Source organism: Meleagris gallopavo, chromosome 1 (assembly GCF_905368555.1).
Source record: "Meleagris gallopavo chromosome 1, MGAL_WU_HG_1.1, whole genome shotgun sequence".
In the NCBI taxonomy this organism is placed as follows: Eukaryota; Metazoa; Chordata; class Aves; order Galliformes; family Phasianidae; genus Meleagris; species Meleagris gallopavo.
In genome coordinates, this window is record NC_139404.1 from 126630532 (window position 1) to 126649287 (window position 18756).

The window sequence follows — 18756 nt, forward strand, 5'->3', positions numbered from 1 at the left end:
TGAGGCCCTCCATCTTGTGCCTTGCCATACCATGGGTGCAGAAAACTTCCACTTTTTAATCTCTCCTATACCTGTTGGCATTTCAGCTGTATTTCTTCTTTAACCTAGCTGATTTCCAACAGAGACTTTTCATGATGAATAGCTGACAGTCTTTGTGAGGTTGTTTCTCACAATGTTTTAATTCGTGCACTGGGTGCTGGTAAGTTTAACCTCTCTGTTTGAAGCTCTGATGTTCTTCTTGTCAGCACATAAAAAAATTGTAAAAAGTAGAAGTTATAAGATTGTTTCAACAAACAAAACAACAATTTTGAAATTATTTTTGACTGCCAGATATGATACTCTTATGTTGCTTCTCTGTTTTGACTGGGATGACACAAGATTTCCCACACAGCATTGTCATCATCTTCAGGGTGAAAATGTACTTTGCTGTCTGAGTGCACATCCAAGCCCCTTTTAACCTGTAAGGCAGATCTGTCCTGCAGCATGTCAAATATTTGCTCTTGCAGAACACATTCATCACTTTCCCAAGTGCAGGGTGGTGCAGTGGGTTCAGCCCATCACAGAATGAAACTTTACATTATCTTCATATATGGACCAACAAGTTTCATGCAAGATACCTAAAATCTGCTAGCTACATTTGATAAACTGTGCAGGATTTGAAATGTCAGCACTTTAGTATGCATAACCACACTCTAGAATTCCCTTTCAGGCCCAGAATGAAAAGCTGGTCTGCAGAATGCTACACCAACTTTAATATGATTTTATCAAAATAGAAATAAGATTTGGAATTAAGTTATTACTGGTCCATTTTTGAGCCCTACGTGCATTGTTGTAGAAGCAAAAAATCATAGGAATACCCCTCACTACCCTCAACTTGAAAGCACTGTTGCAGGAGAGCTGAAAATCTTTCTGCACAAATGTGTAGAGAGTGCCACAGAGCTCTTCTTGATATAAATCCAAGAGATAATGTTGAAAGACGTGTGACAATACTTAATAACCTAAGATCCATGTTATCCAAGATATAGTATGAAAAGATATGTGTCAGTGATATTTCCCAATCACTCAAGAGAGGCACAAGGACACAGAATGTAGGTCTTGGAGCCTTGTTCCGTTTTCTGGCTGCAGCAATGCACAACTTGCTTACTTCTATTTATTTATTCATTCATTCGATGGAGATTTTTAATTGAATGAAGAGAAACCATTATGCTCAAATATCACTTCAGATATTAGCCAGTACTTAACTCTGCATCTTATGAATGGACTTTAGAAAAATGCTTCAGAAGGGGCAATTTATTTCCTTCTTTATGAAGCACTATTATTTCTGAGAGAATGGAATTATAGTAATTACAACTCGAACTCATCATCAATATTTAAAATCAACAACAACCACAAAAAAATTAACGCCCATTATTCACAAACTGAAAAATTAGATTCTTTTAAATGTAGTGATTCTGCTCAGACTTTGAGATGACCAACCTCTGAGTCAATGCTTCATACATTTTAGAAGTGTTTTAAGCACAGAAAGTGGAGCTGCACGCAGCAAAGCAGTGAATAGATAGGAGGGCTCTTAACCTGCCTGCCATTAGGAGGAGGGATCAGCCAAATGTCAATGATATTTTGATTCCATCTGGATAACAGTGATGCCCAGAATGACAAGCTCCTGGTTGTTTTGCTTTTTGTAAATATTTGTAGAGTAAAGACCTTTCTTCACTAAACATAGTCCTTCAAAGACAGTAGGCTAATTTATGTTCACTCTGCATTTCCTACATACTGTACACAAGGAGCTGGTCACTGAATGGTGCGTATTCGTACAGCTAACCATTTCATTTACTAGACTTGTCTTCTTCCTTTCCAACATGTCCATCAGAGGTTCCTGGAGTCCCTAATGCTTGAACCTATATTCATTCCAGTTACAACTGCTGGAGCATTCAGTGGGACTGTGCTGAGGGGTAACTATAAGGTAGGTCATAGTAGCATCAATTGTTAACAGGACAACTATGTACAAAACATAACTCTAATAAAATATGAGTAAGTAGGATAATAGAATCACCAAGGTTGGAAAAGACCTCCAAGATCATCAAGTCCAACTGTCCACCTACAACCAATGTCTCCCCAGTAGGTATACAAACATTTTATGTTTTAGTTCTGTTTTATTAACGCACGTTTGTTTCTTTCAATTTGCAAGATACTGGTTTTTGGTGATAACTTGGTAATTTCTCCAACTCTCTCTTTTTTCCATCTCTCTGTATTTTTTTTTTAATACAAAAGGAAAATCACAGTTGATGAGGCTCAGCAAATATGTTCCTGGTGTAAATATATATAGTACTGTCAGGAAGTCTGCTTAAATCTATTAATTTATGTTTAGGACTCGAGCTTTGGTTTGTTAGAGAAAAAAAACTACTTATGATACTTACGACATACCTGTATTCTGCATTATATTTCTATAGTTGCTTTAACGTAAACTGCAAAATCTTTCAAAAACCTTGTGCTGCATTCCCCAGAGAAAGGAAATTTAAGACTGTGAAAGCTTCATGAGTGCTTAATAATAGTCTTTTATATTCTTGACTAAGTAGCGGTGATGATATATTGCAAGATTAATACATAAATCATTAGGAGACTTAAGTCATTTTAATACATCAAGTCTGTATTTTGCTTAATTCACTGATTCATCCTAAGGCATACACTGAAATTTTGTGTGGCCTTTCATTATAAGCTCCAGCATGTCACCCACATTTTGCATCACTTGTCTTCTAATGGGGCGCATTGCAGTCTGGTTGTTCTGCAGTTGGGATCTTAACGCACTCTGCCCTCCAGGCGAATTAACACACGGGAAATTGGGGAGCGTGGTGACGGCTGAGGGGAAGATGACACATGCAAGAGCAGCGCGGTGTGAGGGAGGTACAAGTCACACCACACTGCTAGCTGCAGCCGGGTTACACGTAGCTGTGTGCTGCTCAGGGCAGGCGCTGGTCCTCCGAGGCTATTGCTGAAGCAAGGTGCTCTGTGGAGGGGAAAAGATGCTGCATCTGTTCCCTTCCACATGTGTGCACAGCGCCAAAGCAACTGCTAATGAATGAGAAAAAGCAGAATGCAGCATGGGAAGCCTGCATGCAGTGGGCATGAAGGCAGTGGCCTGTGCTGAGCAGCAATTTTGCTTCCCTGTGTACTCACTAGGGACCTTGAGCTGACTTCATGTCCTTGACTAAACCTAGTATCTCTCGAGATGAATGGGAGACCTCTACAGCACACAGATTGACTACAGCAAGCCAAAAAAAGAAACCAGAGTAAGCCTAGCTGCCAGGGGAAGTGCTAAACATGGATCCGGTTTTCAGAACTGGAGAACAACAGACTCCATGCTTAAATATCTAACTAGCCACCACAGGCTCCGGTTTGAAATTTGGCTTCTCATTACTTTTTACAAGTACATTCACCCAGCATGCTAGGGAGACTGTTAACTGGAGAAAGCACCATGGGGATGAGCAGTAAAATCAGCTTCTGGTGGAAATAAAGAATAAAATCAGCACACCACAAGGCATTGTCTCACTCCACAACTTAATACTTATTTATTTTGTTCTGGCAGAAATGCAAACCAATCCCTTTCTCTTCTTCTCTCAATTTTTTTGCAATGATAAACTTTTCAGCCTATGTTGCAAAAAATTCTTAAGCCACAAATAATAACTTCTGTTAAAAATCGACCCACAGGAAAATGCATATCCTGCCTTATCCCAATTCTTCATTCATCGCTATGGAATTCATGATGAAATATTATTTTAAAAGGAAGAAGAAGGTCTTGTTCATTGCTACTCTCTTGGCTGGATTTCAAAGCAACTAATTAAATTCTGTCTGCCTTAGCTCTTCCTATGGTTTTCCATTAAGTGAGTTGGGCATTGTCCTATTTTATCTGCATCAACATGGCAAAATGCTGCAGGGCAGCAACTCCAAGGGGAGACTGTTTTCTGTTGTGGGAAGAGTGGTCCACAGACAGCCCTGCTAATACAAGTGGGTGGGCATGAGCTCTTCCAGGTTCTCAATTCCAGACACAGCTACTAGTCTTCTTACACAGGCAGATAGTGATAGCACAAAGGGGAATGGCTTTAAACTAAAAGAGGGTAGCTTTAGGTTAGATGTTAGGAGTAAATTCTTTACTTGGAGAGTGGCGAGGTGCTGGCACAGCTGCCCAGAGAAGCTGTGGTGCCCCATCTCTGGAGGCACTCAAGGCCAGGTTGGATGGGGCTCTGGGAAGCCTGAGCTGGTGGGGGGCAACCCTGCCCATGGCAGGGGTTGGGGCTGGCTGGGCTTTGAGCTCCCTTCCGACCCAAAACATTTTGTGATTCTGTGTCTGATTCTACCTGTCTGGCCATCCAGTTAGGAGGCAGATTTTCTCATACTGAGTGCCAGCCTACCTTACTGTTAAGAACTAGAACCCTGCGTCCTCAAGAGTTCCAGCATCACCCAGTATCCCTTGGGCAATGGTGTGCCAGTGCAGTCTGCTGGTAAGCTGCCTCCTGCTGTGCCTCAGTTAGCTTCTCATAAAAACATTTTTTTCAGACAGCCTATAGAGCCTTCAGAATAGGAAAGCAATGTGGAAATGCACAGTGTCAACACTATTGTTTTGTTTAATAGACAACTATAATATCATTTAGTGTAGAAAATGTACAACTATAATATCATTCAGTGTAGAAGATGTACATGGAGAACATAAAGCACCAGGAGAGACTACTTTCAGATGCATGGAGTTTAAATTGAGATTATTCTATGCACGGACTACATGTATGTGCATGAGAGATGCAATTATGGTACAGGTACAGAAGCGTATTCCTTTCTCTTTTCCTGACTCATGAAGTCAAGACTAAATCTAATGAAGTCAAGTGAGCAGCATTGATTTTTTTCTCTCAACATGATGTTTGATCAAAATGAACCTAGTAAGACAAAGTCTAATGAGCAAAACAGTTGTTCTGTGTAAGTACAACAAAAACAGCCAATTATGTGCCACAGGTTATTTCTGTCTTGAATAGTCCTGTGGTGCCAGATTCCTGGAAAGCCAAGAGCGCACACACACACTGAGGAAATGGAAAGATAGCTGGTAAACATTGTAGGAGTTCTGTCAAAGTGTCTGCTCTTAATATCCAATTTTATGTCCTTTCTATCTATAGTATGGTACTGAAGTCTGATTTCCTGCTGCCTTGAAAATCATTTGCATCTCTGCTCTGGGATATAAAAGGCTTCTGTACTGATTGCATAGCTTTTTATATCTTCTGAGCACTCGTGTTTCTCCGACATAGTTATCTATGCAAAGTACAAGGCTTTTGAGAATCTGGCCCTTGTAGCTCGTGCTTCATTGCCACAAGGTAAGAAAAACAGCAGTGGCACAAAATGTGGGAACATGAAGTCATGGGGACTGCCTTCTGAAGGTTACTGTCAGCCAGGTGTGACCCAGGTAGAACAAGTCCAAGCAGTCTTGGCCCTGCTTCCCTGTGAGCTGCTGGGCATGATCACTCTAATTTGTTATAGGAGCTTGTCCTGAGCCCTGGCCTGGGGTTTGCCATCATCCTGGTAGCAGTCACTGCCAGTTGGCTGCCAGAGGTGGTACAGCTGGCAGGGCTTCCCATGGGGAGTGTGAGACTTGTCCTGTTACACTGCATGAGACAGGAAGTAGTGGCTGAGGATCTGGCCCTTTGGGTTGCTGGGGCTGAAACGTGCCTCAGAGCGGTGACATTTTGAGTATCTCAGATCAGAGCATGGGCATCTCTGAATTTAAAAGGTAATTGCGATTTCCTGACTAATGCCGAGTCACATTTACGTATATTCATGCAGTGACTGTTCTTTATTCCAAAAATAGCCACTTTTCCACGAGGCACAGGTGATATCTTTATAATGATGGAGCTGCATTACCCAGCTGGGGCAGTTGGTTGGTGCAAGGGCTGGTCATGATCAGCCGTCTGTTTTCATCCTCTCTCTAATTACATAATGCTTTTGCAGCCTGTTGGTGTTTTGCTTCCAAAAAAATAGACTAGGGGGAAAAAAAAAAAAAAGCCAAAAAAAAAAGATAAATAAATAAAAAGAGCAGGATTCACTTGAAGTTCAGCACTGTTGTCTTTTACTTCCTACAACTGAGCTGTAAGATTTACCATCGTGTTGCACAGTTTCCAAATTCATTAAGACAGGCTAACAGTTAAATTGCTTCTTAGCTCTGCAGAGTCAGCCTGTTAGCAAGCATGCAGTGGTTTCTGTGAGGTGAACAAGACATTCTGAATTTGGTGTTAAACAAAAATGAGGTAACAAAAAACAACAACAACAACAACAGCAACAAAAAGGCCAGGATGAATTTTCTATTAATTCAAAATAAAAACTGCGTGTAATAACAATCACAGAAAACCAGCAGCAGTAGCACGTGCTACACTTGTCTGCACAGGGACAGCAGCAGCAGCGTTGCTGCTCTGAAGGGCTCTGCAGAGCAGGAAGGGATGGGGTGGGGATGGGGAAGGGGAAGTGGATGGGGATGCAGATGCAGATGGGGATAGGGATGGGGATGGGGATGAGTATGGAGCCTGTTGCAGTTTTGCTGCCCCCAGGAGACTACTGTTTTGAGCATCTTTACCTATGCCTGCTTTACCTATGAGCTGGATGTAACATTAGGAGCTACCTCTGGTTCTGACAAGCACACATGCACAAAATAAGGCTAAATGAAAGGCCCATAGTAATTTGGAGAGGGAATTGTTAATGCACAGGAATTTGTGGGAATGATGATGAGGCCCCTACTGGGAGGAGTGTTTTAAGTGACATACCAGCTAATTTGCCTGGAGCTAGGCTGCTTATTTCAGAAAAAAATATTGCTGTCTGCATGAAGTGAAACCCATCTAATCAGTGGTTCTTGAAAAGTTGGACTTGAAAGAGAGGCAGATTCAGCATCCAGATCATAGACAAACAGGATGCTCAGCAGGTGGTTTTGCCCTAACTCCTAGTGTTTGTCTGCCTTCGCTGTACCTTGTCTGGCAGAGTGAGGCAGCCACCTTTGCTCTAAGGGGCTATGTATGACATAACTCTGGTCGTGCTGACAGCCACTCTCTTTGCCCCATCTTTACATCCATTTCTAGCTGTGTGTAACCTGGTGTCACCAGGGCAGGTGCAACCATTGCCTTAATCATCTGTGCTGTGCTCAGTATGGGAGCCTTAATCAGAAGCTAGCAGGTCATGCTGCAACACAAATAAAAATAACCAGAAGCAGTATGATGGAGATGGATTTATTGGTGGGAATATGGGGTGTGTGTGTAGGAATAGTGTGGTGAGGAATGGGAAGGTACTTGAAGGCCTCCATGTGGTGGTATTGTGCAGATTGGCACCTCAGTGCTTTCTGCCAGTGATTCTGGCAGGTACTGTGTAAATTTGTATTATTTTTTTCATGAATCAGACTTGGTATCTTATGGAATAATCATTGGAACTGCAGCAAACAGCACTCCTGCTACTGACAAGCTCTTTCTTGTGCAAGAAGACTCCGCGTAAAGCTGTTTATTTGCTGGCTATTGCCAAATTCAGTATGTTGGATGTTTGTGCAATTCTGTTTTCTTCCTGATTCTTTCCTTTTCATATGCATATCCCACCCTCCTTCTTTTTCTCTCATATACAGATGTTCGTATTCACCCCATGGAGCCTATGCCCAAAGCAAACTTGCCCTTGTGTTATTTACCTATCGACTACAGCATCTTCTGACTGCAAATGGAAGCCATGTGACTGCTAATGTAGTAGACCCTGGAGTAGTGAATACTGAGCTCTACAAGCATGTCTTTTGGGTTGTAAAAGTGGTCAAATGGATGACTGCCTGGCTATTTTTCAAGGTACGCATTTATTTATTTTTTCCCATCATTTTGTTGCCGTATCTCTACATTGTGAATGCTGCAGTCAGCACGGAGCTGAATATGTTTCACAGTGTGTTATGATGTTATATTTATTGCACTTTTCTGCACTGATGAGACATGTAACATTGACAAAGACAAGCCTTGCCCAGAACAAACACTTATGTGGAAAGAGAGTTCACAGTGAGAGGAGAGGAGTCATATTCCTTTGTCTGTAGCTCTGCCCATGCACTGACTCTCTCCACTGATCTGTCCCTGTTGCTGCATGCATGGTAACAAAACTGCATTCTAACACAGAGCCAGAATATGCAAAGTGTTCCAAGGAAATACCTCGTACGTCCTGTTATGAGAAGCAGGCACGATCTGGCACGATCTGCATGTGTGCAACATGTTACAGAGAAAAGAGCACAGGAAAGAAGGAAGCTGTACAAATGAAAAAACTTGGTGGGAATTGGATGTATTCTATGGTGGGTATTTGAGCTAAGGAATATGTAAGAATATTCATTTAGGTCTTCCACTCTAAAATGTATTTGTAACAGTGCATGACTTTCTGTCATCTATTCCTGATCTACATTAGAAAACTGAACATTGTTTATGAAACTCATTCAAAAGTGAGGCAAACCCATTCAAGCTTAACTTCAAATAATGTTTTGTACTAGTATAAGTAGATCAGTCTGAAATCACTTTAGCTGCACAGGTGCACTGTTCTGATGTGAAAAAGCCTTAGAAGGACTTGTGCTGAGAAAATGTACTCTTTCAGAACACAGTTTTGGATTAAGTGAATGGAAACTGATTCCATTACAGCAAATTATATATCCTAATTAGGATGAAGTATTTTAGATCAAGGGGCATGTTCCACAAAGCAAATTAATTTTAAACTTTGATATGGAAATGTCACTAGCTTTAATTTCAGAAATGAAAGTGGAGGGTGGAAGAGTGGCTGTAAAATAAGATGCAAACAAGCCCATATTTAAAAAAAAATGAATAGTATCTTCTGAGAGCACCTTGAAGATTGCAATAAAATTGTAATAGGAATGCTCATAGTATGTAGTGCATTCTTAAAGAAGCAGAATACAGCATTGCCAAAATGTATATGTTAAACTTGTTTTCCCTCTTGTGAATGCCATTTTAAATAGCAGTCTCTAGTAATGGTGTTGTTTTTTAATCGGACCAACTTCACTTTGCTAATGTTTGACGTAGGTGTTTTGATGGTGTGCAGCATTTACTGGAGAGCCACAAAATTCTGACAAAACCCTGTGTGTCTGAGAGTGAGAATTGAATCTCTTGTTTACAGCACTTAAGTCCATTCAGTTTTATTGGTGTGCCAAGGGAGACATTTTTGTATTGTACCGACCGTGTTTAGAAACTAAATGGGGTGTCACTGAACACATAAAAGAAGAGTGGATTTATCACAAGAAGGAGTCAGGTACTTAGAGCTGTAATAGTAATGCTGACTACAGTTCCTGATCATTTTGTATTTTTATGTGTGACACCAGTCAGAAGGAATACTGCATTGCAATGGGTGAAGGACAGATATACTGACTTGAGTGGAAGCACTATGTCTGTACTGCCTGGAAATCAAATGCATCTACTGTTTTTTTGAGTCAGGATGTGTGTCCTGAAGGCTTCAGTTAGGAAGGCTGAGATCTCTATATTTCTACATAAAACTTGTTCTGTTTTTCCCATATGTCTAAGAGAAGAAAGAGGGAAACTTTTACTGGCACTCTTCTCTTTTACTGTTTTACTCCCTCAGGCTTTGGACTTACAGCTCTAACTTCTACTCTTCTTGCTTAAGATCTGTTTATGTGCTCAGGATTTACTATGTTCTTCATAAGTGCATGGTGTCCAGTATTCTCACTTTTGTGAATAGGTGTTCAGATGTCTGCTGTTGGTCTCCTGCACTAGAGTAAATTTGCCTTGAGAAAAATGAGAAAGCAAGTATGGAAAAATTCAACTGTCTGATAATGCTAGCTGTGAGTAGGTGTTACAGGTTTCTTCTCCCCTGGAATTTTATTCCCGAATACACTTATGTGAGTATTTCTTCTAGGATTACGGCTGCAAAACAGTGAAAAGGAGGTGATATCTCTTTAATCATATTGGCTAAACCAACTGTTATCACCCTGAAGTATTCCAAAGTGGTTTCTAAATGTGCGCAGGAAATTGCTTCACCTGCTGCAACCTGGCACTCTTGACAGTAAACATAGCCCAGATCACTTTGGTGAGGAAATGCATCATGGATTTATCATATCACATTCTCTCAAGAGAGAGTCAACATGTTGTTTGATTTCATTCCAAATTGTGTCAGAGCTTCTACTACCTTTAAATCTGTTTCTTCCTACACTTTGGTCCCTGTGGCATTCAAATCAAATACTACTTTGGGATTACAGCATGGCCTCGACTCTTGTCGTATGGTCGGTGAGATGGCTTGGATTGGCAGGCAGGGCTGTCAGCTCAACAACATCCACCTTGGAGCTGCCTCAAGATATTTAGACACCTAAGCAAATAAACCTACAGGTTTACAAATAGGCCACGATACGTACGTGTAATTTACTCAAAGTATTAAAAGCTTAGGTTTCTCAGAACTTCAAAACATTGTCTTCTGCTCTTCGTAACAGCTCGGAAAAACCTTTTGCCAAATGTGCTTGTTGGGTTTTTGTTTAGTTGTTGTTTTGTTCTGCTGTTTTGCCCTGACAAACTGGAATGAGAAGCACCCTGTAGAAATACGATAGGCCAAGATACAGGAGCTGGTGGCTGTCATAAAAATTGCAAAGCTATCACTTCCCTTGTAGAAGTGGTGGCACTGCTCTTCCTCAGGAAAGTGATAGTGATACTTGTTTCTTAAAATTCCATTTTGAAAACATTTTTTCTACATTTTTAATAAAAGGGAATTGCATTTGTTGCATGCAAGAAAGAAATTCTGTTTTTTCTTCAAAAAGCAAATTGATTTTTACCCCACGACCGCTCAGTAAATAGAAGCTGATGAGCTGTCATGATTATCTGTAGAGTATAGTGAAAAATGTTATCCCTTAGGAATTTTTAAAATAAGGTGATCTTCTTTTTGAAGAGAGCATCCAAACCTGTAAACAATAACTAATTAATAAGATAATAATAGACCAAAAAGATACTCATCAGGCATCAAATTGAAATGTAGCCAGCTGTGCAACACACCAGTTTTAGTGATGAGTAGTGTCAAAACTGGAAGCCTAGAAGGTACGGTTTCCTTCTCAGATACCTGTTCGGCTGTAGATGCTGGATATTCATTTTTTAAGCCAGATGACCTCTGCTTGTGATACAATTAAAATGCCTTAGAAAATAAACAAAAATGTTGACTATCATAATGTCCAATATTAGGAACTGTTTTGCGGCTTGAGGCTTCATTAGGCTATTGATGGAGAAATATTTCTTGCACAGCAGTATTGTAAACTCCAAAATCTTCTTTATGACACACTTGGTGAATGTGCTGTTATCAAATATATTGAGTCCTTTCAACTCCCTCAGATTGGTATTTAGAAGGCATTGTGGAAGGAAGATATCAGGTCTTGTCTCAGCTGTCATTTTCAAAGATGCAGAGCCATATGAGTGACTATTGACTGACAAACTGAAAATGAGTTAGATGTGTGACCCGGCAGGCTGTAAAAGTGAAGGGAAAGGCAGAATCAAGCATACAGGCTAGAAATCAAGCAATATAAACCAGCTCATTTCTTTCATCTGTCAAAATAAGCTTGTTTGTGATTTTCCCATAACATTTTTAAAAGGAATATTTTCAATCTGCTACTAGAAAACAGGATCTAAGGAACCGGAATTCATCATTCATGCCAGATGACATCGTCATGCAGGTCTTATTGCAGCATTTCTTATCCAGACTGTCCCTTTGGCACTCTGAATGTACAAAATTCATTTCATCTTCTTCCCTGAGGTGTCAGAAGACAAAAGCATCACCACACAATAACACCAGCTCTACAGAACTAGAATAATTAAATTCTGCAGCTGAAAGCAGCAATTCATCAGCACCAGCATCTTTAGTCCATGTGAGTGTGTGGTCGTCATGTAAAGGTAGTCTGGAAGTTTCTCAGAAATCGAAAACTCCTTGCATAAACTTGTTAATTATGGTTAATTTTTGCAAAAGGCTTTTCAGATCAGAAGTGGGATTCTGATCGGATTCAGAGAGATGGAAGCAGTCCACATTATCCCAGTACTTAAAAAACAGGTTCTGTTTTTGTATATAACATTCAGGGATTTAAGCTTCAGGCCTTTCATTCATTGTCAGAGACATAGGACTTCTTTTTTGTCTAATAAATATTTGATTGTCTGCACAACCATAGAACAGTTAGTTTTAGGGGGAAAGATGGAGAGACTCACCTGAAAAGAAAAATGAGCAGTCTGCCTTTGAGCTACCAAATCCTGGTGATCTAGGAATTTTTGTCAGATGTTAATGCCTAGACATGGGTAGGTACCCAGTTACTGCTTTTTAGAGGATATGTAGATGCTTTATAAACTATTAAATTAGAAGGGTTAGGAGCACAGAGTGCTTGCTGTTCTAATAAGTGTTAGACCCTTCTAAAGTAGACTGACTGTAAGTGCACACCTGCATAGCATTTGAACCTGTTTCCCAGTGGGCCTGAGGTTTTCCTTTGGGTTCTATGTGTATTCTCAAGTCAAAGGAGCTGGAACATTTCTGAGACGTACTGAGAGTTGCCACAGGGTGCTTTGGTGACATGAAAGTGAAGGATTTGTGTTGCATGTCTTGTTGTGTGGCTTGTGAATGAGTAAGGGTGCTGTACAGGGGAGTGGAGAACTGGTGGGATTGTGCTGGAGAACTTCAGAGGGAGTCAAGGCTATTGAAGTTGTTTGTACGGCCTATTTGGAGCAGCCGCTGGAGTGATCTATCCCCAAACCACACCCAGCTTCCTTTTGGAGGAAGCTGGTTAGAACAGGCTGAAACAGGGCTATGGAGCAGGCTAAAAGTGAAGCGGTAAGCACAGAGATCCAATCTCATATCCTCTCCCACAGTTTTAGTCATTTAGTTAAAAAGAGAAAGTAATCATTTTTGATTTTTTTCCCAAACAGTGAGAATTTGGAAGACTATCTTCCATCTTTCAAATGTTCACAGGACAACAAAACTATTTCCACAGCTAATCCTGCCTTCAGGACTGACTTAGTTTGCAAAATGGTATAAAGAAACACAGGATAAACCTACACCATACAGTGTGTAAAAATCTAGACTTGCACTATGTAGAATTGTTTTGGAGTGAAATAAATAAAATTTTACAACAGATTTTACCAACAGGTGAGAAGTACACTGAAAAAGGATGTTTATATTGAGTGAGAAAGTGTTTATTCCTGTCTCCTGCATGGTGAAGGACTGCTGGTTTATCTTGACAACTCAGGCAGATTCTTTCATTCTGTCTGAAAATAATTCAATTTGTGTCCAGGAGTTTAAAAAATACTTTATTGATTGCTGCAATGGAAAAGCAGTAAGTAAGCAGTTAATTCATGAAAAAAAAGTGATTCCACCCAGTGTTAGTGCGTCAGCAGATGTCCAGCCCTTAAGCTTGCCTGGCCAAAGTGAGTGAAAAGAAATTGACAAGGGCCATATCTATGAAGGTTGCTCCAAAAGTAATATCTCTTAATTATTTCCAGGTTAAATACAACAGATGAAAAGAGCACAATAACACTGTTTAATAGATCAAGTTCTCAGCCACAAAGCACTCTTTGGCAACACAGTCACCACCATTAGCTATTCATTTTCAGCAGTGATGAACAGCTGTATGCTGCCCTTGTCACAGTCTGCTCCAGTGGAGATGACCTGCTGTCACCATTGCTGAAATGCACCACTCACTGCCTCACTGTACACATATACACTGCTTGGACTCCAGAAACATTAAGCAAGCATCCATGAATGTCAGTAGGTGTCATATTTTCTGCATGGAGGAATGCAATTCCACACCTTTGCTTCATCTGCACTTTCATGTCAGATGCCATTGTGTCAGACTGCCCCTCTGCTGCTGTCTGTCACACAGCAATGACATGTAATAGAATATTGGTGGAAAGGTTCAGTCTCTACTGCCATACCACCAAGATCTACGTCGGACGTTGAGGGCCAATGTAATACAACAGGAGGCATTATTTTTGGAGCAGCACTTATAAATTATATAATACAGTTAATGTAAGTAAGTAATAAAAAATATTTTAATTTGTAATGGTTTTTACTAAAACAGAGAAAAAAAAAAAACAATAAAATCTTAAATTTTGTGGGGTATTTGACCTTGTTTTTATGAAATTAACACATCACCCTTGTTCAATGGCAGTGGTCACAATTCTTAGTGAGTGAGCTCTCAAGGTGTTTGTTGAAGATTTTTGATGAAATTTTACTCTGCCTGTGCTTCATGTTTGAAAACAACTGTTCACAAACGTATGTGCTACCAAAAAAGTGATGACATGAATAAGACATGACTGTGAAGTAAGAGGTATTTCTCTCTGGTGGTTTATAAATATCCAGTAAAGAAACACAATCAAATATTTGATTGAAATTCTGTACATTACATTTTAAAATTTATAGGTAATGCATTTATGTTGACTGAAAATGGAGTCACAAAAATACCCAGAAAAATCATGATTTTTTCAGCAATCCTGAAACCTCCTCTCAAATTCCTTTATCAAAATGAAAAGCACAGCTGCATATTCTTCAGGAGGGGAGTCAACTCTTTACAAGGGTAGATAATGGCAGGACAAGGGGAAGTGGTTTTAAGTTGAATGAGGGAAGATATAGGTTGGATGTCAGGGGGAAATTCTTCACAGAGAGAGTGATGAGGTGCTGGAACGGGTTGCCCAGAGAGGTTGTGGATGCCCCATCCTTAGAGGTGTTCAAGGCCAGATTGGCAGCCTGGTCTAGTATTAAATGTTGAGGTTGGTGGCAGGGGGTTTGAAGCTTGATGATCCTTGAGGTCCCTTCCAGCCCAAGTAATTCAACAATTCTATGATTCTCTGCTCACAGGACTGTTTTACAAGTGTATCAAAATGCATAACATTTTTTGCCATCATTTGAACTGGCACTGCACTGCACCCCATGCCCTGGTTTCAGTCCAGATTGGATGAATAGCTGACCCATGTTCTGTTGGTGTTGAGTGACAGGGCAGAGCTGCTGCCATGATGGCACGGCAGCAGAGGATGCAAGCCACAGCGCCAGACTATTCGTGGCCAATGAGCCACAGGGTGGATGTGTCTGCTCTGAGTATTTTCATATTCAGAACCCACAGAGTTAGCTAGGGAGGACATTTTCTATTTTCAGTTTATTCCTTGCTAACACTTCTTACAGTACTTTCCCTTCTATGTAGCTAATAAGTGTATATGGTAATCTATTCTCACTTAAATGTATTGATAAAAGTGGAACAAAAATAAAGAAAATGATAATTTGCTGTGTACCAAATATGTATCAGGAACTTGGTATGGATTCCTGTCAGTTAAAAGGGAGAAAATCACAGTACTTCTAATGTAGAGGCCTCAAAAAGAGGTTGAAAGATTGGGGAATTCTTAAAATTTCAACTAGACTATTAGCCTTTCACTTTTCAATTCATTCATTTATAGTGCAGAGCCCTATCACTTTAAGCCCCTACTTACTACAAAAGAAAGAATCTTAGGAGTGTTTTGAAGATTGGTGATTTACAGCCACTCCTTTCCCATTCTCCAAACGTGGCGTTCCTTAATTAATCAGTAATCTAAGGAGACTGATATAATCTTTTAATGTAAAGTAAGGAAACTTCTATGAAAAGCACATACACAGTTTCTAGTGCTTATCCTGAGCTTTCAAAAATTGTCAGAACGTGCAGAGTTCTGCCAAGAAGCTGCAGACGTAGCCTTTTCTCATGGATTAAGGTGGCCTGGAAGCCACCTTTGACAGAGCCTGGAGTTAATGTCTGCAACATGAATGCCCACATCATTAGGGCTCTTCACCCGGTGATCTCCATACAATAGTGGAGTCACTTCTAATGTTGGATCTGTTTTATCCTTACATAAAGGGTACCCTACAGCTGGGCAGGTGAGTCAAGTCTTTTGAGTGCTTGTTTATCCCTGTGAGCTACAAAGGGGCCCTTTGGTGACTAGCTCAGCTGTAGACATCTCTGCTGTATAACATCATTCAAAGTCATTAATTTAACTGAGATGAATCCTATCTCAAAATACAGGATATTAAATCTGTCATACTTTAAAAACTAGAGGTACTTTTAAAGGACTGAAGACAGCACATGTTTGGCTGTGCACAGAAGGGAATAAGAACTAGAAAGGCATGTTCACATATTCAGAGAAGAAATAATCTGTAGGCACACTGGTTTTTCAAATGGCAACATCTAGGTGTTCGGAATATTAGACAGTTTCCCATACAAATGATAAATGTATTCATGGGCAGCCATAGATGAGGTAATCCCAGTTGCTTATGAAATGCATTTCTCATATATGTTTATGATCCATCTTGTGCTTCCACTATCACATAATAGTGGGCACTTAAATGGGCAGTTATATGTTTTCTGTATCATTTATAATAGTTTCATGTGCATAATAAGAGACTTAAGAGAGAGAACCATGAAAAGCAAACAACATCAACCATTTGAAAAATAACTGGAAATAGTGGTTTTTTTTATTTTTATTTTTTAATAACCAGATCATCCAGCACCCAATTTTGAATTTTGAAGTTTCAATTCAAAGGTCGCTTGAATAACTCTTTAATAAAGATTTTGTAAAGACAGCAATTGTAATTGCCATCTCCAAACATTTGTGTTTGCTTTCTTAGAAAGAGCCCTGAGATACTGCAAGATACAGTTCATGTGACTCATTTTATTCTGATTATGTTCTCAATTAAATATTTGGGATATCGGTGATTTTAATGGGTAAAACTGATAAAACTGTATTCCTGCAGCCAGCAGCAGCATGCTGAGGCTGCATGTATCCTGGGAATGGAGAGCAGCACTGACTGACTTATTCAATAGTTTTGCCTGCCAAGCTCTTGAGATGCAAAATGCAGTCTTCCAAAACGTCTGCCACTTGTCTCAGACTATCCTGAAATGATTAAAAATGTAGAAAGAAAAAAGCTGTCCCATTGTTTTTGGAGCTCAGTGTTGAAAACAAAATTAGACACTACGAACATTTTGACAAGTGGAGTTGGTCTAAAAATGAACATAAAAAAGGCACTATGGGGCAGCATGTTTACTTTTTTTTTGTCAAGGTTGTGGATCACCCAGGTGCAAATGATAATTTTATGACTACCCAACCTATGAATTTAACTTGCTCATTTCTCGGAGGGGAGTTCAGTTGTCTCCACTCTCATGCATCATGACCAGTGAAGAAAAACCCCTTGTGAAATAATCCCCATTTTCCTTTGCATGTAAGTTGACGACTTCCAGGACAATTTTGGTACTTCATAGAATCATGGAATCATAGAATGGCCTGGGTTGAAGGACCACAATGATCATCTAGTTTCAACCCCCCTGCTATGTGCAGGGTCGCCAACCAGCAGACCAGGCTGCCCAGAGCCACATCCAGCCTGGCCTTGAATGTCTCCAGGGATGGGGCATCCACAACCTCTCTGGGCAACCTGTTCCAGTGTGTCACCACCCTCTGTGTGAAAAACTTCCTCCCGATATCTAACCTAAATCTCCCCTGTCTCAGTTTAAAACCATTCCCCCTTGTCCTACCACTGTCCACCCTTGTAAACAACCATTCTCCCTCCTGTTTATACACTCCCTTTAAGTATTGGAAGGCCACAATGAGATCTCCCAGAGCCTTCTCTTCTCCAAGCTAAACAATCCCAGTTTCCTCAACCTTTCCTCATAGAAGAGGTGCTCCAGCCCTCTGATCATCTTAGTGGCCCTCCTCTGGACCCGCTCCAAGAGCTCCACATCCTTCCTGTACTGGGAGCCCCAGGCCTGGACGCAGTACTGCAGATGGGGCCTCACAAGAGCTGAGTAGAGGGGGAAAACTTTATCAGTGGCTTTACACAAGTGAACCACTAAACAAGTAAATGATGCCCAAACCTAAAAGCATGCAGGTCTCATTCTTATTGTGTGTTCTTGTAGCAGAGAGTGTCTGATCAGGCTTTACATCCTCTATATGGAGGACTGTCCTCACGTGAAGTATTTCAAATGTACATTCCTGCTCCTTAGGGATTCTTCTTGATCTTGGGCTGGCCTTTTATGTTTCTTGCTTGGTTTGGGCTTGTGGCATGTGTGTCCTGTTTTATCCGCCTATTATATAGAGAAGTGGATTAAGGCTGGCACAGATTCACTGAACCTTAATCCCTTTAGAGGGCCTGCAGGTCTCTAGAGGCAGTAAGTACTTCAAATGTTGATACTGCTAGATTCAGCTGATATTGCTTGAAATCCATTCAGAAAGTGTATTTGGAAGTCAGAAAGCAGGGAGTTTTACATAGTCTTTTGTTTTTATAAATGCTGTTGTTCTGTTAATACTATTTTATGTGCATTCAACACTTCATACCTTGTCTGTAGAACTTCTCTCATCAGAGTTTCCACTCACTCTGCACAGCACTGGGTCAAAGGCAGATTGCCTGTGAGTCATCTATTTCCAGCTTGTTGAAAAAGGGATAAAATATAAAATGTGTTTGCACCAGGGTACCTGGATTTGTCATCTCCGGGTCACTACACAGCAGTTTACTCAGAGGAGCCAGGAGAACCGCAAAGCACCTCCAGTGCTCAGAAGCAGCACCAGCACATGTGATTTGCAATCTGTCCCATGCTCTCCCTGAGGGGGAGGTTCTTTATTGTTCTGGTCAAGAAAGCTGTGTGTACTGTTAAAAAATAAATTAGCCTATCCAAAATGAAAACAGAACAGTAGAGATAGTTGGCATAGTTACTCCGTTAATCTCTGCTGGGGTGGCAGCAGGTAATGGGTAACCCTTCTG

The 18756-nt window shown here is 40.5% G+C and overlaps 1 protein-coding gene across 8 annotated transcripts in view; it reads left to right on the forward strand.

Annotated features, from left to right (window-relative positions):
• DHRSX (dehydrogenase/reductase X-linked) overlaps positions 1–18756 on the forward strand; it is a 205852-nt gene that overhangs the window by 169841 nt on the left and 17255 nt on the right. For all 8 annotated transcript variants that reach the window (XR_014880367.1, XM_085213011.1, XM_085212976.1 and 5 more), the window contains one exon: positions 7625–7832. Coding sequence is in view for 7 of the 8 variants with exons in the window: in XM_085213011.1 (XP_085069137.1) it covers positions 7625–7832 (208 nt within the window). In the remaining variant the exon portion in view is untranslated. The remainder of the gene's footprint in view (positions 1–7624; positions 7833–18756) is intronic.